At 33.9% G+C, this 22,252-nt stretch overlaps 1 protein-coding gene across 8 annotated transcripts in view; it reads right to left on the reverse strand.

Annotated features, from left to right (window-relative positions):
- Positions 1–22,252, reverse strand: part of DACH1 (dachshund family transcription factor 1) — a 427,098-nt gene that overhangs the window by 106,740 nt on the left and 298,106 nt on the right. For all 8 annotated transcript variants that reach the window (XM_084981926.1, XM_001924267.7, XM_084981921.1 and 5 more), the window contains 3 exons: positions 22,023–22,195; positions 9,064–9,199; positions 5,208–5,342 (listed from right to left, as the gene is read on the reverse strand). In XM_084981926.1, coding sequence (XP_084838052.1) covers positions 5,208–5,342; positions 9,064–9,199; positions 22,023–22,195 — 444 coding nt within the window. The remainder of the gene's footprint in view (positions 1–5,207; positions 5,343–9,063; positions 9,200–22,022; positions 22,196–22,252) is intronic.

Genomic DNA, 22,252 nt, shown 5'->3' on the forward strand with positions numbered 1-22,252 from the left:
AGGCACATGAGGTACCAACAGGTTCATTTGTGAAAGAGGCATAATGACATTTACTTTTTTTTTTTTTTTTTAGTGCCACACCTGTGTCATATGAAAGTTCTCAGGCTAGGGGTCGAATCAAAACTGTAGCTGCCAGCCTATGCCACTGCCACAGCAACACAGGATCTGAGCCACTTGTGCAACTTACACCACAGCTCATGGCAACACTGGATCCTTTAACCCACTAATACTGAGCAAGGCCAGAGATCGACAGCATCCTCATGGATACTAGTCAGGCTCATTACTTTTGAGACACAATGGGAACGTCCTGACATTTACTTTTAATTAATTTGTGTACCGTCAATATAGAATGTTTAAAAGAAAGTCCTTTTTAAAGATAATCCTAAAATTAGCATGTTTCAACAATAAGAAATTTTCAAAAATGAATATATTTCAAAAAATTATTTCCACAAACAGGGGAATAGTGATGGCAGTTATTTTAAAAAGATGTTTTGTAGGAAAATGGTCTACAAAGTTGGAAGCTAAGAATAATGGGAGTAAACCCCAGCAAGGCCAGTTTGCTCACTACTTTATTGCCTTCAGTGCTCTGTCCTCAAATTCAGAGCACCAAAATGAGAAGCTTTCATCCAAGTCTCTTAGCCATTGGAAATATTGGGAACTGCTCACCAAGCAGAATATGCAACAAAAGAAATGTTTATGGCCTGAAACAAATCCTCTATATTTGCTGCATCATCTTAAATTATCTAAAATGACAGGAGTCACCAATGAAAGAATGTTTTCACATTTTTACAAAAACAAAGGGAAAGGCCTTTAATCTAGGGAAAATTAGGCTATATATGAAATAAAAATACTGTACAACTGTAGCAAAGAGGGAAAGAGAAAGAAGAAGGAGAATTTTGCATTTTACATGGATTATTTCACTTATCTGACATTCCTTAAATATTTAACAACTGATTATATCATTTTGGTTTATTTGATCCAAAAATAAAATACTCTAACACAAATTAGGTATTCAGTAGTTAGTTATAAATACTCGATGTTTACTGTAATTGGAATAAAGCTGATACTATGGGTTTATCTGTGTCATAATTTAAATTTCAGTGAGCAAAATATTAGATAAATTCTATAATAAAAATGTGCATATGAAACTACATGCAAGGTATGAAATATGCTCAAAAATGTGTTGAAATTAGCTGCAATTTAACCAATTTAAGAAAAACCAAGAAATAAATTATGTATGACAGAGGTAACACTGTATATTAGCATCAGTGAACAATTTGGGGGGGATAAAGAGAGAGGTGCAGCATAAAATAATGAGAGCCTATTTTTATCATTTAAATGTCCTTGAGTATGTATTTGGAGAAAACTCTAATTTGAAAAGGTGTATGCACCACAGTGTTCATAGCAGCATTATGTGGAATAGCCAAGACATGGAGGAAACGTAAATATCTATCAACAGATGAATGAATAAAGAAGATGTGGTACATATATATATATATATACACACACACCTATGTATAATAGAATATTAGTCAACCATAAAAAAGAATGAAATAATGCTGCATGCAGCAACATGGATGGGCCTAGTTATTATTAGACTAAGTGAAATAAGTCAGCCAAAGACAAATATATGATATTACTTACATGCAGAATCTAAAAACGTATTGATATATATCAATGAAAGAGTGACATACACATTATATGAATGAAATCAATATATATAACTGCCATACACCAGAAACTAACCCAACACTGTAAATCAACTACACTCCAATAAAACAAGAAAACACAAATGAATACTGCCTATTCCACTAAATTTAGAAGGAGGGTAGAAATTAGTAATGTTTCTAAAATCCAGAAAGCTGTAGAGAACTTGGAATGTGCTTGGAAAAGTTAGAAGACAAAGTTGTTTTTGAGGCTATGGAGTGTATAATAGATTTCTTCAGCACAAATCTTTGACAAACTCCCTAACTGTAGTCCAAGTTCATACTATTAAAATCAATTCTCCTTACACTTGGCATGACTGAAACATGTCCATTATTTCTTGGTACACTAGCTCATTTTTCATATTTATATTCTGAATGTACTTTAAACCCTTCCTGGGTTCAAAAACATATCAGAGTGTTTTTATATTAAAAACTAAGGAGCAAATTTATTCAGTACTTAGTTCTAGTACTACTGAATTTTAATGCCTGTAAAGCCACTGGTCCTTCAACTAGTGGTGACAAATATTTTGTTTAATAGAGTGAACTCAATAGCTTTTTAATATTAAGAAAATTTTAAAATACTTAAAAGTTACTGATGATTAAGATTTTAGGCCACAATGATTCTCAGTATACAAGTTAATTTTGGTATCTGTTTTTAACATCAATGTTTTCTTAAGAATTATTATCTTTTGGATGATTTAAAGTAGTAGGCAGCAAATTACATTTATATTCAAGACAAAATGACACAAACATAATTAATTTCTCTAAAAATGTCTTTAAATGAAGTCACTTATTTTAATACAGAGATGCGTAGTAAGAAAGTTACAGTCCTAGTATAAGACACATGATAAATGCAGTCATGAAAGAAAACAATTTTTAATTTAATAGACCCTATCAATCTAGAAGGTCTATGAATATTTACTATTCATCCAGTATACTGAAAAATAGATAAGAGAGCGAATACAAGAGAAGAGCATCATATAATAAAACACTTACTATAAGAGTATCAAAATCTATTAAAATTTCCATGATTCCATAATTGCATTGGAAATTATGAGTTCAATGGCAGTTTCACATTCCTAAAGAGAATATTAAAATAAAAACTTATTTTCCTTTACAAAGAACACATTAAAATACTGGAAGATTGTTGGGATATGGTCAAGGTCTTTATTCTGACAGCAAAAGTAATTTAAAAACTTAAGATGTGGTAAGACATACCATTAATTATAGAGAAAGTTTTTTGTGTATATCCATGGACAGAAAACTCTACTGTTTCTTATAAATGTTAGTCTAAAGGTTATGTCATTCCACATCTGCCTTCCATTTACTCCTTAAAGACTGTAATCTTCACAGTTGTCTTAACTTACCTTCACCATCTCTTAGAATCTTCTAGTAATTCAGCTCAGATCAATATGCATTCATAGACTGTCTAGTCTGTTTAAAGCAAATGCAATACACACATGACTCCAAGGAGTTTACAGTCTAGTACTGGAAGCAGACCAATGAAAAAATACCTTCCAAATAACAAGGCAAATGTTTCAATGAAGTTTTGAGCAGCAGGCACAAGGGAAAACCAGAGGTGAGATCCCTCTATCAACCTAGTTTGGTATCGCAGGAAATAGTAGTAAATAGATGAAAGGTATATAGACAGATGATGGACAGATAGGCAGAGAGAACTTATGACTCATAAAAAAGTTACAAAAATCATAGGTCAACTCAATTTGAAACATGACATTTTGGTAGAAACCTTCCTACCAAAAATTCCAGTGAGATCCATTATTCCTATGACATTATTGATTATGCCTTTGGTAGTGTTCTCTTCACTACCACCTCCAGGCTTTTATATTTCATTCCCAACCTTTCTTCACCAAGAGAATTAAGCCCTAATATCCTGACATCTGCTGTATATGATAAAACTTCTCTCTTATCCATTTTATGAAACTAGCTATGTAGCCTCCATGAGAAACCCGATAAATGAGTGACTAAAATTATTTTATATAGGGCTTCATTCTTTCCTGGAACCCTATTAGAGAATGGCTGCTTAACCCAAATAACGAATTATTATATTTGAATATTCTTACTTAAAACTTAAATCCTCTATAAAGTTTTCTATTTCATTACTATACTAATTTTCATAATATTTCCACAAATAGCTTTTTTATTAAATATAAAAGGTATATGTCAAAGTATCCACAAGGCACTATAGATAACATTTTTCTTCATTATTGAGGAACTCACAGAAAGAATAGAATTAGACATTTAGGGACAATCTGGCCCATGGATGCACTTGTATATACTGCCCAGATTAGCAATAATACTTGATAACAAATTTCAAAATAAATAATTAGAAAGTTGCCTTAATTTTGCTACCTTTCAAACAGGCCTAGATTTTAACACGTTAGCACCTAGAAAAGATTACCATTTTCTCATTAATCTGATAATAGAGATAATTTAATTTATAGAAGTACCATATTCTTTCTCCATGAAGGCTCAGCAGAGCTGTTTTCATGTTGAATGGAAGAATGTTTATGTAAGCATGTTTACTTTTTGCAAAATAGTCATTTTTGAGAAAAAAAGATTGCCCCAATTTAACTTCGTCTTTCTCCAATCATTACTTAAATGTCCAATTTTATTTATTTTCCTTTTTGATAGCCAATTAATTGCTGTCTTTTTATAATTGTGCCTTTTGTATAATTATGTTTTCTAAGAAAAAATAATCCTTCTCATTACACTGATTATTCAATATCCATGTCAAAATGGTAGTCAGAGTACTCAGACTGTATTAATAAAATTTAAAAATAATAAATTAGGTTGAAAAAGAAATGACAGAGCCGTAGTAGTCCCAATTTAAATTTACCATTTGAAAACATGAGTTTGCATCCCCTAGCAAAAATTTTCAATGTGCATGTTAAAATATCTCAAGTTCTTTATGAAATTATTTTATGAAATAGGGCATGAAAATACAAATGTTTGCCTTTGAAAATGAGATTGATACAAATGAAACAGAAATAGAAAATTTTCACAGCTTTGTACAATCTGGGCTCTAAATAACTACTAGTACATTGGTTGATAAGATTCACTGTGTTTCTTGGTTGATAAAATGAACATGTTTCTTAACCCAAAAAATACAAATAATAATCCTTTGTGTATTGTTGTTGCTATGTCATGCTAAGTATAATGACAACTTATCCTGAAAGCATTGAGAAAGAAAAACAGTAGACCTGCAGGAACTCAGAGATAACAATTAAAACAGACAGCTCTCTCTTTTTTTTTTTTAATGTACTGTTTAATGAATATTTACCTGTTGTTTTAGAGAAAAGCAGCAGGTTTTCATTCATATTTCTTTTTTGTTGAAAAGGCTTAATTCTTAATTAATATTATAGGTTTTTAAAATCTTTGTGTGCCATATTCTCATGCAATCTTGACATATACTTTATTCTGTGACTAAAATCTAGTTCATATGTTAAGCTAGAAAAACAAGGCCATATAATCATATATTACCTTTTTCAATATGCATCCTTTTCGACTCATGTCCCATGTCATGTCCAGCCAAATCACCCTCTTTTGGCCCAGGGAGTACGTTTGGTGATAAACCCATCAGCATCTGGTTCATGGACAAGCCATTCTGATGGACAGCTGTCAAGCCCGAAACAAAAGAAAAAGGACAAAAACATCATAATGCACAATGTTCACATAACTTAAGCTCTTTTGAACATTCAGAAGTAAATAAAATATTGTGTTCTAACTTTAAAATTATAATCGTCTCTAAATTGAACACTGTAAAAACAGATAATTCTTGACAACAAGCAGAAATTATTGAAAATGAAATTTTATTTTCATTTCATATAAAAATGTATATTGTTAAATGTTTGTAATACTTTGGAATACCTATAAAACTACAACTACCAATGTAGTGTTCAAGCTTTACCCAGTATTTCACATTCTCTCCTTAGCATACAACTTTCCTCAACTCTGCAAAAGCTAATAACTCCTTAACATTAGAACGCTCTTTAATACTGTAAAGTTAAAATATAATTTAAAGAATTCTAGTGGCAAGAGAGGGCAAATAGAATTCTTCCCAAGTGAGGCACTGAACAAAGTGTTTCAAAATTCATATTTTATTCTAGTCAATGAAACACAAAGTTTTGCAGATATCAAATTCTTTAAAATTGGATTTGAACTCAATTTAAAAGTAAAAGTGGACAATTAATATTTATTAAATGGTTGACCATGCTGTACAGTAGAAAATTGACAGAACACTGCAAATCAGCTATAATAGAAAAAAAGAAAAATCTTTATATAAAAAAATATTTATTAAATGGTTGAATGATTAAAACCAATAATTTCTTTCATGAACTATTAAAAGTAACAGCTCACTACTGAAAGGATAAAGTAGCTGATCAAACGCTCTCATGATTTTCACATTCCGGTCAATAAATTTCTTAATAAATTGCCCATGAAAATCTCAGTTTTGTGCAAAGATTTTGGAAAAGAAATCATTTCTTAAAAACTTAGTATATATATAAATAATATATAAGATATTAGGAATACCATTTGGAAATCACCATAGTAACAATTGTTTCAAGCAAGAACTTCAATGAGCTATTCTGAAACTAGGGAAGTGAAAGTTTGATAAGGAGTAAAATATTTATATAATGTTAAACTATCTCCTCACAAGATACTTATTATCTACAAAGCTTTAAAAAAATTTAAAAAGTCACTTTCCAGGAGAGATATCTAATAGTCAGCTACCACCTCAGCCAAGTGATAGTTATCAGACGTATTGGCAAAATATTGTATGTCTCCTGAAATCAGGCACTGAAGACCCACTATCATGTCTGTGTTATTCCTGCCAAAAATACATAACCTAAATCAGATAAAACATCAAAAAATTCAAATCCGAGAGACATTCCACAAAATAAATGGCCTGTATTCTTCAAAAATGTCAAAGTACTGAAAGATGAAAAAGACTGAGTTCCTGTTTCAGATTTTAAAAGATTAGGGGGATATAAGTAATTTCCACCTGTGATCCTGAATTGGATTTGAAACCAGGAAAGAAACATCTCTTGTTATTACAAATGTTAGAGAGAAAAAAAAAAAAAAAAGGAAAAAATATCTGTGGGAAAGTTGGTTAAATTTGAATAAGATGTGTGGCTTAGAGAACAGTATTAGAATAATGTTAATTTCCTGATTTTAATCATTGTTCTATGGTTTTGTAAGGGAAATGTCTAGTTTGTAGAAAATAAACAATGAAGTATTCGAGGTAAGAAGCGTGATGTCTGTGATAAGAACATTAAGGTGACATTAGGCCTTCATTCGTGAAGAGAGATCAACTGATTTAGTGAAAATGGATAATACATATTTAAGAATTTTTTATTATATTGAAAATTTTATTGGTCTAAATTATTTTAAAATAACATGTTAAAAATAAATATGCATATATGTGTGTGCACATGTGTATATATTTATTTCCGTTTGGACAATTACTGTAGTCCATGCATTCAAAAACTGTTACTTTGTCTCCATAAGAATTTTAAAATATGATTAATGAAAAACATGAATATACTACAAAATTCTCAAATCTTTATTTGTCCATTTTCCATTTAAGTTTTATGAAAAAAAAATGAAATTTTCTTTTTCTAGAAGAACAGTACCTTTCCAATGACAGAATCTTAAAAAGCGCTAGAAATGAAACCAGATACTTATCATTAAATATCTAATTCTAGTGAACGTATGCCACCAAAGCATACAGAAAATATTTTATTTGAAAAATACTTTGAAGTAGTGGGAACTTAAGTTAACCAGCCCCAGAAATACAATTGGTTTAGGAATAATTATCGAGTTATATCTCCATTTTATTAATAAACAGTAATGCACATCTCTTACAAACTTAGGGAAATATGTCAAATGAAGCATTCGTATTTAGAATTATGTTGAAATGCATGATTGTCAATAGTTGACCATTTTTAAAACAAATTTACTACATACAAATCGACCTAATATTTAAATTATTCACCTCAATAGTATCCATATGAGAATAAGCAAACTTTCCTTTACAGTTTATAAAGACAGAAAATGTTTTTCCCATTATGAAAATATTCCCAACAACCAAATAACTTTAATGAATTTTGTGTAATTAGATAAAGTTTGTATTATAAGCAGGATTTTATAAAATAACAACTAAATCCTGTAAGTGATATAGTAAATATTGGTTTTATTAACCAAGATAGTCACTGTTAATAAGCTCATTTTATTGGTAAAACAATATTAGATTCCTATATAGACACAAAATAAACAATTAACTGACATTTTAACTTTTAATTTTCTTGGCCATGAGACCAAGATTAAATACATGAAAACATCATCATGAAATACAATATAACCTTTCTTTTTAGAATTCAATAATAATAATACATAATAATAATATGCAGTATTGACTAATTCTAATCCTAAAATTTAACCTATTTCAAACTCTGTAATATATTGATCATCTAAATGACTATGAAATGTTTGTTAAAAATCAGTTATTTTGAATTCTACTTATTTTATTCCTTTTTGTGGATATCCGTCAATGCAAGTTAGCGAATTTTAAAAGTTAGTGAATGTTTAAAAAATGGCAGGTGTATGTGTAACTGAATCGCTTTGTTGTACAGCAGAAATTATCAAAATCTTGTACATCAAGTATACTTCAACAAAACTTTAAAAAATGAAAAAAGTAGGGAGTTCCCATTGTGGCTCAGAGGAAGTGAACCCAACTAGTATCCATAAGGATGCAGCTTGGATCTCTGGCCCTGCTCAGTGGGTTAAGGACCCAGAGTCACCATGAGCTGTGTAGGCCAGCAGCTGTAGCTCCGTTTAGACCCCTAGCCTGGGAACTTCCACATGCAGCAGCTGCGGCCCTCAAAAAAAAAAAAAAAGTGAAAAAAGTAATATGAATGAATTAAAGGAAAAAATAAATAAATCGTATGTACATACAAGAAAAAAAAAACAGAAGGCAGGTATGAGACTGAGGGAATGAAGATGGATAATCCATAAACAATATATCTGGGTACTAGGTCTTTGAGATTTGGGTGCGTTTACTTCAGAAACTAATTTAGAAGGTTACTTTCTCTGTCTCATAGCTCTAGTCTTTATGTGTGGCATCAGCAAGAGGGAGTTTATATCAGAACCTGTTAATGTAGTACCATACCTCATGATATTGCAAACTGGGAAACATAATTTTGAGAGATGGCTATTGCTACGGAGTTTCAGAACATGATCCATCTGAGATCTATTTGGAATGAGGGCATTTTGATTAGAAAAGCCAGCTGCACCTAATAAAGTTGAAAGCAGTGACAAGTGGAAGTATGACACCTACGGATTCTGTCAGAGGAGCTCTCAGTCCGCGCTGGGGAGCTGGACACGCTGCTGCTGCGGTGTGATGATGGGTGGCTGCCAGGCCTTCGGCCCTCCTCCAGGGAGGGGGCAGGTGAGGGGCTGTCGGGAACCCGCTCCTACACCCCCATGGGAGGGAGAGAGAAAGAAAGAGGTAAATACATGGGACCTTTGCTTAAGGAATGTTGATTTTCCTTAATGCTACAGAAAGGTGAAGACAAACACGTCTTTGTTTCCCCTCATCAACATTTCACTGGATTAAAAGACACCTTTTATCTTGAGTAAAGTCAAAGTGAGGAAAGCCTAGAAAGGAACACGCATCTATGGGTGAGCATTGCTGCAGTCAGGGCAAATGTCAATTATTGGAATAATTTTCTTTGATTCTAATAATTTGGATGAAAAGAGAGGCCAAAAAAGACAACCAGTTGAAAACCACTTGGCAAGGAAAAATTAACACAGCAAAGCAGGTTTTAATTCTAGACAATTATCAATTTGAATAAAAAAGAAATCTTTACATATATTCTATTGCTTCCACAAGTGTCTAGGATCATTTAACACACAAATTATCACCGTGACAGACCATAGTAATACTACCAAAGGAGATGTTAACAGCTATTTCATTATGACACAGCACTGGATATACTTGGATGGTCACATTTCAAGGCGTCATGGAAATCTATATTATTTACCATTGGAATAATTTTCTTTGATTCTAATAATTTTCAGACTCCTAGCTCCAATTCAACCATACCAATATATTAGGGGAAATTCATGAAATATGTGTTAGTTGTTTCCCAGGGAGACTTGGTAATACATTTCCTGATAGTGTTCTATGCTAATACTCAAGTCCCACTCATACCTTCCCCTTTAAATGCTGCACCTTCCCCATGAGACTAATGTGCAAAGAGTTTGTATAACTGCCTCCAATAAACTATTTTAAATGGAGTTACAGATTCAGAAATAAGATATTCATTTGTTAACATTTTCCTCTTTGAGCAACAAGCTATTTCTACCTTCAGATATCAATACACACAGGCCTTGAAGAACTGTTTTTTCAGTAATTCATAAATATTTGGAAGTTAGAAGTAAACTGATACATGATACATAAATAATAAGTAGATTATTCCTGATAAGAGTGTAAAGATGCCAATTATTTTCACTTTTTATTTTTTGGCCATGCCTGTGGCATGGGGAAGCTCCAGGGCCAGGGATTGAACCCACGCCATAGCAGTGACCCAAGCCGTAGCAGCGACAATGCCAGATTCTTAACCCATTGTGCCACCAGGCAATTCCAAAGATGAAAATATTTAAAAAGCAGAGTTTTTAATACAAAAAAGTTCTAAAATGGAATTGGCTTATAGGAAGCTATTTTCAAAATGTCAAAGGCTGATGTAATATGGAAAATGGAGACAAGCTCAAGGCTTTGGACTAATGGAAAGAGGGTGATGTACGCCTTCACCTTCAAAAGTTCCTTTAGGAGTTCCCGTTGTGGCGCAGTGGTTAACTAATCCGACTAGGACTAGGAACCATGAGGTTGTGGTGTTCGATCCCTGACCTTGCTCAGTGGGTTAAGGATCCAGCATTGCCAGGAGCTGTGGTGTAGGTTGCAGATGCAGCTCGGATCCCGCATTGCTGTGGCTGTAGTGTAGGCAGGCAGCTACAACTCCGATTAGACCCCTAGCCTGGGAATCTCCATATGCCGCGGGAGCGGCTCAAGAAATGGCAAAAAGACAACAACAACAAAGTTCCTTTAACCTAGTGATGGTGTACAATTGTACTTTGAATTAGAAACACCTGGGAAGTTCTTAAACATGCCTATGCCTGGGCTTTACTCCCCAGGATGCTGGCTCACTGTATTATGAGTTGAATTGTTTCTTCCAATATAGTTAAAGTTTTGCCCCCCAATAGCAATGAATGTGAACATTTGGAAACAAGGTCATTCACATCATTGTTTATCCATGAATACATTTTAGTATTCCTCTTAATAATTATGCAAGTGATCAAATTTGTGGTGACACATGTTTGGCCAAACAGAGGTACGGGGCAATCCTGAAATTGATCAATCCCGCTGAAATCATTTTGCAGTCTGAATTTCCTGTCATAATAGATTTCTCAACAGCACTAAAGAATGCATGATAAACTGATTTTTTCTCTGAGATAATAAATTCATAAAATATTTAAATATTTAATGCAAAAACTCTAGTAATAATGGTTATGCAATTGAAAACAAGTATTTATTTATTTAATTTTATACATAAGTATAATGATTGTGTCATTGGTCAGTATATTTTATTGTAAAGATTTTCCTTGATGATTCTTTTCACTCATGCATTATTCACTTATACATTCTTAATACTCTAAAGGTCCTGTAATAAACTAGGTGAAAAATAAACTAGAGGAGTTCCTGTTATGGCTCAGTGGTTAATGAATCCAACTAAGAACCATGAGGTTGCGGGTTCAATCCCTGGCCTCACTCAGTGGGTTAAGGATCCAGCGTTGCCATGAGCTGTGGTGCAGGTCGCAGACGCAGCTTGGATCCAGTGTTGCTGTGGCTCTGGCATAGGCTGTGGGCTACAGCTCTGATTAGACCCCTAGTCTGGGAATCTCCATATGCCACGGTGTGGCCCTAGAAATGACAAAAAAATAAATAAATAAATAAAAACTAAAAAAAAAAAAACCACTAGATTTTAAAATCATAATTTAGGGCTTAGAAGATATAGGTAAAATGGTAGTATTTATTTTAGCTTTAACTTATTTTTATTTTAATTACATTTCGTCTAAGAACAAAGGATACAAGGCCAATAATACTTTTACTTAAAGAAAATAATTTATGCAAAATTTTGTGCTTTAAAAGCTTAAGTATTCAATTGAAACTTTCCATAAACTGAAACACAACATATTCAGTCATTTCACTTAATGTATAATTTCAATCTTTGGAACATGATGTATTGTTCTTTGAAGAATTTCATTAAAGTAAAATCCATTGAGCAAGTAAGATTTGAATACATTTTTGCACAATAAATTAATTTATTTCAACAGCTTAATTCTTTTATCATATTTATATGCTTGCCTTTCCAGAGTATGCTATAAGATGGAGAATAATGGACAGAGTAAAGAATTGCTTAGGAGAGAATCTCATAATTATTACTGAAACAAAATAGATAATGAGTTTTATTCAGACATAATAAGAAAGAAGCAGTTCAATGTCTATAGGGAAACTATGTAAACTGGATTTATCATTTCATTTGTGTGAGACCCTTTAACCTCCAAGATGGCCCTGAAGGAGGACAAAGAGGAAGAATATTTAATTTAATACTTCAACACACTGCTTTATAGTCCTGCATCATAACTCCACCAATCAATAAAACACAATCTTTTGCAGTGTTCCATCTTTATAAAACTAGCCACAATAATAAATGAAAATTTAAGAGGAATGCACTCTCACTGGAAAAAAAAAAAAAAAAAAAAAGGTCATGCTAATAAACCAATGGTAACAGAATAACAATAAAGGAAAAGCTGCATTTCTTGCCTCTGGGTAGAACATCACGTATTGGTCTCTACCACAATTCAGAATCAAATGCGGAATTTAAAACAATGAATTCTAAAATAAAAAAGTAGAAAATGTTTCAGGATTATATATATGTGATTAAACATTAAAAAAGCATTGTCTCAGCTGCCTCACCTCCACCACAAAATGCATTCTATTTTATCAACTTAAAATATTTTCTTAGAGTAAGACTAAATAATCAAAACTCATTTTGCTAAAGAGTTATGTCATCTGGCTTTACTTTATGTCACCCTCTTTTTAATTATCTTCATTTTCATCTGTTTATCAGTTAGCAATTCTCTGAGTATGTTATAGTAGTGGGGAGAAAATATTATAATGTTAAATATCAACTCAAGACAACTTTTAACTCACAAAATTGAAGTTGACTAGCACTTTATAAAACCTAATCTCTTGAGCTTTAAGACAACTCAGACAAATTCATTCATTCAGAGAATAATTACAGAATACCTGATAGGTACCAATGTTCTAGGCTCTGGTTACATATAAGTAAATAAAACTTTGAAAACAAACTATGGTTACCAAAGGGGACAGATGGAGAGAGGGACAGACTGGGGATTTGAGATTAGTATATGCACACTGTAGTATAAGGAATGGTTGGCCAACAGGGAACTGCTGTATAGATAGCATGGGGAACTCTACCCAGTATTCTGTGATAATGTGTATGGAAAAAGAATCTAAAAAAGAATGCATGTGGGTGTGTGTATATATATGTTATATATATGAATCATTTTGTGGTACAGCAGAAATGATCACAACATTGTAAATCAACTATACTTCAATAAAACTTAAAAAAAAAAGAAAGCCTGACAAAAATCCTTTCCCCATGGATCATCATCATCAACTAGTAAATATTATTAGTGAAATCCAGAATCATATACACTGATCATGACATACAGATTTTCTTTCCTGGAAAAGTGAATGGGAAGAATAAACAGTAGGATTGGGATTCTGCAGTCAGGAAAATGTTAAAAAGTGCTTCTAGAAACCCTAACCAATGATACTAATTTACCTCCATCTAGTAAAAGACCAGACAGCCACCAACAAAACTCTTTAACTCAAAGGTCTAAATTGCGGTTTCAGGGGTAGTTACATAGCTCTTTTTATTTCTTTGATGATGGTACTCAAGAAATACTGTTTTGCTAAACAGGAAACTGGTAGGATCCATAAGTATAATAAACAATTTTATTCTCTTCAAACTTCTTCAGTGTTGGTAGGGAACTATATTTTTCCTACATCTGTATGAAAATTCAGGCAGCCTGGAAACTTTTCAGATTCCTATTTGGTAATATAAAGTTCTACAGGTATTTTAAGCAGCAAAGGCAGTCTTTTTTTTTGTTTTGTTTTGTCTTTTTAGGGCTTCACCCGTGACATATGGAGGTTCGCCGGCCAGGGGTCCAATCAGATCTGTAGCCACCGGCCTACACCACAGACACAGCAACATGGGATCTGAGCTGCATCTGTGATCTACATCACAACCTACGGCAACTCCGGATCCTTAACCCACTGAGCAAGGCCAGGGATCAAACCTACCCCATGGATACTAGTCGGGTTCATTTATCACTGAGCCATGATGGGAACTCCAGCAAAGGCAGTCTTGACTCAGCAGTTACACCTCAGCCTTAGGTAATAATAAATACTATCAACTTAATTAAAAGAAAAATCCTCGGAGTTCCTACTGTGGAGCAATGGGTTAAGAACCAACTGAAGTAGCCCAGTGTAGTGGGTTAAAGGATCCGGCATGGCTGCAGCTGTGGTGTAGATCACAGCTGTGGTTCAGATTCAATCCCTGGCCTAGAAACTTCCATATGCTATGGGTGCTGCCATAAAAATAAAAATTGAAAGAAAGAAAGAAAGAAAGAAAGAAAGAAAGAAAGAAGGAAGGAAGGAAGGAAGGAAGGAAGGAAGGAAGGAAGGAAGGAAGGAGGGAAGGAGAAAGAAAGAAAGAAAGAAAGAAAGAAAGAAAGAAAGAAAGAAAGAAAGAAAGAAAGAAAGAGAGAAAGAAAAAGAAAGAAAGAAAGGAAGGAAGAAAGAAAGAAAGAAATTTTCTACACTTAGGGAAAGTAGAATAAAGTGAGGAGGGTAAGGAGGAAAAGGTAAGTTCTGACTCAGCCAGCACTGCCACGGGCATCCCTTCGTTCTCTGCAAATGTTTAAAGCTAACTTTTTCTCTATTTAAGGCACTGTGTATGTTAGAGGACACCGCCTCTATGAACTACTCCAAGTTCCTGATGGATCTAATTTGTCTCTATGTTCCTCTGTCCTGAATTTCTGGTATAGTTATATCTGCGTGCTTGCTTCAAGTTGATTTGGAGGCAAGACTACTTCATAAATGAGGTTGAATGCTTCCACTGGAAGTGCATGGGGTCTGCTTGGTTGCATTTTATGATGCCAGTCACCACTGATAATCATGGCCTGGATTCAGCGCTTCATTAGAACTTGTACGTTGGTGACTCCGGAATATCTCAATCCATATCCATTTATTTGCTAGGAGATTTCTATGAACAGAAAGCTTCTTGCATCCATTATTGGGTTTATTCTGAGGAGCAGTCTGTATGGTTAAGGCAGGGACATGTTTGATTCTATTTCTTTATCCTTTATTTAAACCTTCATTGGTCTTTTAATAAAATCAATTCCCTATAGTTCTCCAGAGGAGAACAGTGAATTTATATTTTAGTATTATTATAAACTCAAGGATCTAAATATATGTCTTTTATTTCAATACATTAATTATGGCATCCTTAGTGGTGGTTGTGTTTTAATACTTTCTTTGTTCTTGTTAGCATCCTATTTTCATATTTAACATCAATGCCCAAATAAACATTAACAGAACATATCTGTTTTCCTAAATCCAAGTAAACTTTATTGGAAATAGTTTATTTTGTAAAAATTTATGTTTAACAGTGTTCTACATACATCTAGAGTTATTTATGGTTGCCTCAAAATAAACAATTCTGTACTCCAAAGCAAACATGAGGTACATGACACTGAGGTAAGATTTTTAATCTACATTGAGAATCTGGTTACTCTGGTCCTAGTTTGTATAAACTTAAAACATTTCGAACTTCATGAAAGTAAAGTCCTATTTACCTACATTTTATTTTTGGGTCCTGTTTTGAAGGAAAGTATTAGAGAAGGGAAATTTACACATCATATTTCAATGTTTTTCGACGTTTAATTTTCAAATGAGAATGTCACAAACTATCTCTAAGCTCTCTCTCTCCCTCTCACAGGCACACACACACACACACACCCATGGATTACCAGAAAAAATGATGGAATCGAAGCCATATTCTCCTTTCTCAGAAAAATCCTGTATAGTGGCATGTGAGAAGATTCTCAACCATGTAGAATAATTTCAGTGTTGCCAAATTTCTCAAAACCAATTCTACATTATCCCTAAAAAAGTGGATTCTGGAAAAAAAAGTATAGGCTAGGGGCCAAATCCAAGATGCAACTGACACCTATGCCATAGCCGTGGCAACACCAGATCCTTAACCCACTGAGTGAGGCAAGGGATTGAAGCCACATCCTCAGAGACAATGTTGGGTGTTTAACCCACTGAAGCACAGGGGAACTCCTAGAACTTATTTTTAAACAGCTAACTGATTTGTGAATACTTGAAGAGCAAATAAACTCTCTTTAAGGTGAAGAAAATGTAGTTTTGAAAAACTTCTAATGATTTTATAAATACTAAATTACTCACTATGAAAACCTGAGGAGGCAGTAAGTAATATTAGGCCCATTGAACAGAAAAAAAAAAAAAAAAACAACAACAACAGAGCTATTAAGTTACCTGTACAAAGTCATAAGACTAGGACATAGCAGAACTAAAATATAAACCCCCAAATTTTCCTCCAGAATCCACGCTTTTAAACCACTAAAATATATTCCTTTTTTCCTTTCAATTTTCTATTTATTTTGGCAAGAACCATTTTTTTAAAAATCCATACAAATTCATTGTGATTTTATTAAATAAAAGTGAGAAAAACATTGATTCATTCAGTTGCTTTGGGGTTACTTGATGAATGATTCCCAAAAAGAATCAATTAGTAGAACATTTCTGCCTATTAGGAATTCTCTAATGACAAGAGGAATTGATCTCTTGATTTATATGGTTTATTTTCCTCAGTGATTTAAGGTAATACATCCTTTTACAATTTGGAAATGATACAAAGATGGTATAAATAGCTAATATGATAGTTTGGACTGTTAACGCTCAGGAGTACCTAATGATCCTAAATCAATAGACGGGGGGGGGGGAGGAAACTTAACTTGGATAAATGAAAATTCCTAATACAAGTAAAAGATAAAGAACTGGATTAGAATTTCATGTCAAAAATGCATGGAATTTACTGAGTTACACATTCAACTAGCAAAAGCAGTTATGAAGTATGACTGAAGTTATAAGGTATTGTCCAAACTGAGGGCTATGTTAGTTCCAGTCCCTTCACTGGTGGGTTCATTACTAGAGTGTTATGAAGGAGAGGGGAGATGGGGAGGGTTTAAAGCAAAGGTCAACCGAGGAGTTCGATGAAGAATTTTCAGAAATAATTAGAATAGTTGGTCTTGAGAAAAGAAACACTACATAGGTACTACGGTAGGAGACTTAAATATTTAAATGGTTAGAACACAGAAGAATTAGTAGACTTTTTTTTTCCCAAGTAAAGACAACAAAGTTAAAGTAGAAGCTACTGAGATGAAGATTTTATTTCGATTAAGTACCTTCATCACTCTTTTTTCTTTGGCTCAACATTATTATTATTATTATTATCATCATCATCATTATTATTTTGGCCATGCCTGTGACAAGCGGAAGTTCCTGGGCCAGGGATCGACCCTATGCCACAGCAGCTACCCCAGCCACTGCAATGATAACACCGGATCTCCAACTCGCTGAGCTAGCAGGCAACCCCCTTCATCACTTTTAAATTTGCTGAAAATAGAATAGCCTTCTACAAAACAGATATATTAAAATGGCTAGGGAGAATGCAGGATTGATTTCTTTACCATGGAGGAAGCTAGATTACAAAACATCTAACATCTCAAGCCTATGATGTTTCAAATTCTATGAATATTAAAGAGGAAAATTACATGGGTTTCACTGATAAATAAGATACTAATACAGAACTTTTAATAATTTAATATATTCTTATAGACATTTAGGTATTAGGGATTTCAGGTAGAATTATTATTGTCTTAACAGTATATGTCGTTTTTCTCCCTCCTCAAAGTTATCTTATGGAAATATTTACGGTAGTCCAAGACCATCAACCAGGGAAATATCTAAACTCAATACTTTAGCAGACTCCATCATGGAGGCTTGCATTTAAAGCAAATAACAATATCATAGTATTACTGTCCTCACCTCTATAATTTTCTTTTTCTCAACACTTTTAATTTCTTTTTTTTTAATGCCAAATCCTATGGCTCTACAGTGTTTGAGAGTTTAGTTTGTGCTGCTTCAATTAAACACAGTTTAAGAGTCACATGGGTTTGAGTTAATCAGAAGAATCAGCAAATGTTTTTCTGTAAAGGGATAGCTAGCAAATATTTGACTCCACTCTGCCATTGTATATGAAAGTAGCCATAGATATTATGTAAATTAATGAGTATGGCTACATTCCAAAAAAAACTTTATTTATGGACACTAAAGTTTGAATTCCATATAATTTTCATGTGTCATGAAAGATTATTCTAATTTTGATTTTTTTCCAAGTACTTAAAGATGTATAATCATTCTTGGAGTTCCCATTGTGGCACAACAGGATTGGCAGTGTGTCTGGTACACTAGGATGCAGGTTCGATCCTGGGTCCAACACAGCAGGTTAAGGGTTTGGCATTACCACCGCTGCAGGGTAGACCACAACTATAGCTTGGATCTGATCCCTGGCCTGGGAACTCCACATGCCGCGGCGCGGCCAAAAAAGAAAAAAAAAAAAAAAAAAAAGTGCAATCATTATTAACTCATGGTACATACAGAAACTGGCAGCAAGGTAGATTTATCCAAGTTCAGCAGCTTGTAGACCCCGCTCTGCTGCTTGTGCTGATGGGAACATTTTCACAAACAGGTTTATGGGAAAATCATTGGAGTTCCTTTACTTTGTAGAAAAGATTAAAAAAAATTTTAAATATAAAACCGTGAGAGCTGTTTTTGCTTTTCTTCTGTCCTACAAATTCTAACTGACATTCTCATTTAGGTGGAGTTTTAATTTTAATTCTTGTCTTTATTCTCAAAAAATCTAAAGAGTACATTCCTGCCTATGGCAGATCCCTCCAAGTCTATTTTCTCTTATTTTGTCATTTCTTCCAACAGGGGTAAATCTTCTTTGGTATTTAAAATTTCAGTTTTAATTGGCCTACATAGTTAGAATCTTTTCAGGCAGGGAGTTCCCCTGGCTGCTCAGCAGTAATGAACCCAACTAGTATCCATGAGGATGTGGGTTTGATCCCTGGCCCTGCTCAGTGGAGTTACCATGAGCTGTGGTTTAGGTCACAGATGCAGCTTGGATCTGGTGTTGCTGTGGCTATGGCACAGCCAGCAGCTGCAGCTCCAATTCCATCCCCTGCCTGGAAACTTTCCTATGCTATGGATGCAGCTTTAAAAATGAAAAAGATAAAATAAAATAAAGAATCTTTTCAGGAAAATAAACTCGCAGGCACTATTCCAATTACCTACTTGGACTCCATACTATTTAATGGGACATGAGAATCAACCACTTAATTTGGGAAAAATAAAAATGTCCCCCAGAATTAAGTTTAATATGTATCATGTGAATTTACCAAACATTGTTTCAAGTCAGTGAGGTGATGAGGATGTTGAATGCTCAGAAGTAACTATTATAAAAAATAATCATAAATTGAATTCTGCATCCATGCCTTAATTAACAAATCATCTGCTAACAAAGGAACCCTCTAAAGTTCACTCGGGATTTGAAAAAGTTCTCTTCCCAGTTGATGACAATGTAGCATTCACTTTCATTCTCTCAGAAAAGGATTTTTCAGTAGCTGATCTGGGTCTCCTATGATATTTTTCATTGTTTTCCTCTGGTGAGGATATTTCAGAAAATTTTATGAAGAACAAGTACATAGCTTTGTTTACAAAGCCATTATTATACAAAAAACTACTATTTTCATGTTCTTCACCTTTCTAAATATGTAGTATCAGGGCCTTTACAAAATGCATAATGATATGAATCCATCATAATAATATCATATACAGGGTATTTTCACTGTCCTAAAAACCCACTTTCTCCATTTATTCCTCCCCTGCTTCCACCCACGAGTGGCCATGGATCATTTTAGGATAGCCACAATTTTGCCTTTTCCACAGTGTCCTACACTTGAAACCACCTCGAGTGTAGCCTTTTCAAACTAGCTTCTTGAACTTGACAATATGCATTTGAGTTTCCACCATATCTTTTCACAGCGTGATAGCTCATTCTTCTTAGCTCTGAATTCAATGGTGCTGAGAATTCAGCTAAGCTACTCCATGGTATTGCTGTCTCGATCTTCATTTTGTTTGGCCAAGTGGCCTGTAGGGAGCTTAAACTGAAACCAGCCTCTTCATGCAATGCCTGCCCTAGACAGTAGTCACAGTCAGGAACAAATCTAACTTCCTGATATAACTTCCCCAGCAGCCCTTGTGATCAACAATCTTCTTAGATAAGAACCCTGGGAGGCTTATCAAAACCCTTCCCTTTCAGTTTGCATTGACCACTCCAGCCCTGGCCTGGGAACATCATGGATCCTAATAAAGGCATTTGCTTCAAATCCTGCCTTGCTTTCTCTGTCTGCCTGCACTCTGCCCTGACCTGCCTGTCTAGTCGATTGAGGCATGTCTAGTACTTCCTCCAGGACCTGTGAGTGACCAAAATCTCTACTTCTTTCTTTCTTTCTTTTTTTTTTTTTTTTTTTTTGTGGTCTCTTGTTGAACTATGGTCTACCCAATTTACAAAATGTAAATTTATTTTTTGGAAGTGTAATTGACTTATGATATTGTTTTAGTGTCAGACACAAAACCTAGTAATTTGATATTTTTATATATGACTCTCCATATAAAATTATCATAAAACATGGACTATATTTTCTGTCCTGTGTGTTACATTCTTGTAACTTACATATTTTATACTTAATAGTCCGGAACCCTCCTTATCTACTTTGCCCCTCCCCCCACTCCGCTCCCCTCTGGTAACCACTGGTTTGTTTCCTGTATCTGTGAATCTGCTTCTGTTCTATTTGTTCACTTGTTTTCTATTCTTTACATTCCACATATAAGTGAAAACACTGACTTATTTCACTAAGTATAATACCCTCCAGGTTCATCCATGTTGTCACAAATGGCAAAAAACAAAGTCATAACATATGGATGTACACAATTTTTCATCCATTCACCTACTAAAGGGATTCTTGGATGCTTCCAAGGTTTGGCAATTATAAAAACAGAAAATATCCATGTGCAAAGTTTTGGGTAGACATTAAGTTTTTAACTGCTTTGGGTAAAAAATCGTATGATTTTACAAAACTGTCTTCTAAAATGATCCTACCATTGTGTGTTCCCACCAGTAATAAATAAGTGCTGAAATAAGGCCTTTTATGTAAAATATGTTCCGGGGACTCCTTTAAATTCATGGTATTATATTCATAAATACAAGATAATGATTATGTCAAATATAGGTACTGCAACATATCTTTTACATAATTTAAAAATTAATCTATTCTGACAATACATTTAAGACATTATAATTTAACTACACATTATAAAATAATATGAATGAAAAAGTATAAATAAATACATACGTATTTAAAAGTATACACATACCGACCCACACAGAGAGAGAGAGAGAATTGGCAATACCTGCATAACAATTTTGTTTTACTTTTTTCTATCCACACTGTATTGCCCATTTTTTATATGTAGAAATAATCAGAACTATTGAGTTACATGCTCAAGGTGACACAGCTAGTTAAGTGGCAGAACCATAATTAAAATCTGGTCTTCTGAAAACAAACCTGATACTATTTTCCACACCTTTAGGCTCATACACCACACACACACACACACACACACACACACACACACACACACACACCCCTACGGACACAAACACAACCACATATATAAACACACAATTTGTAATATATAATTTAATACCTTATGTTCATCTGTCCCTTAGTAGATATAACAGAGAACTCAAAGTTAGCCTAGGCTGCTTATATATATTGTGCCTCTGGTTCTAATTACTACAAGTGTTTTTTCTCATAATCTATTTTACTGTCACTTAGTTTTTTGGAGTTAGATTTACTTGTGAAGAGAAAAGATGGTGGCTTAAGATGATTTTGGCTTAAGCCAAATCAATCATGTAATTAAAGAATTACCTTAATAACTGATGTCTCAACTCTAGATGGGGGACTCTGAACTTGTGCCGCTGCTGCCATATTTGCAATGGTGCTGAGATGGTTCATTTGGCTCATTGCCATGGTGACAGATGCTGGAGGTAGGCTGACAGGAATTAGAGGGTGGGGCATCATCATAAAAGGAAGTTCCAGTCCTATAAAAAATACACATACATCATCATTTCTCTATTCAAATAAAATGATGAAACATG

This window comes from Sus scrofa, chromosome 11 (genome assembly GCF_054392235.1).
Source record: "Sus scrofa isolate SSC_HxYL_T2T_F1_AM1 chromosome 11, Sscrofa_HxYL_maternal_Yorkshire_Landrace_v2.0, whole genome shotgun sequence".
NCBI classification, from domain to species: Eukaryota; Metazoa; Chordata; class Mammalia; order Artiodactyla; family Suidae; genus Sus; species Sus scrofa.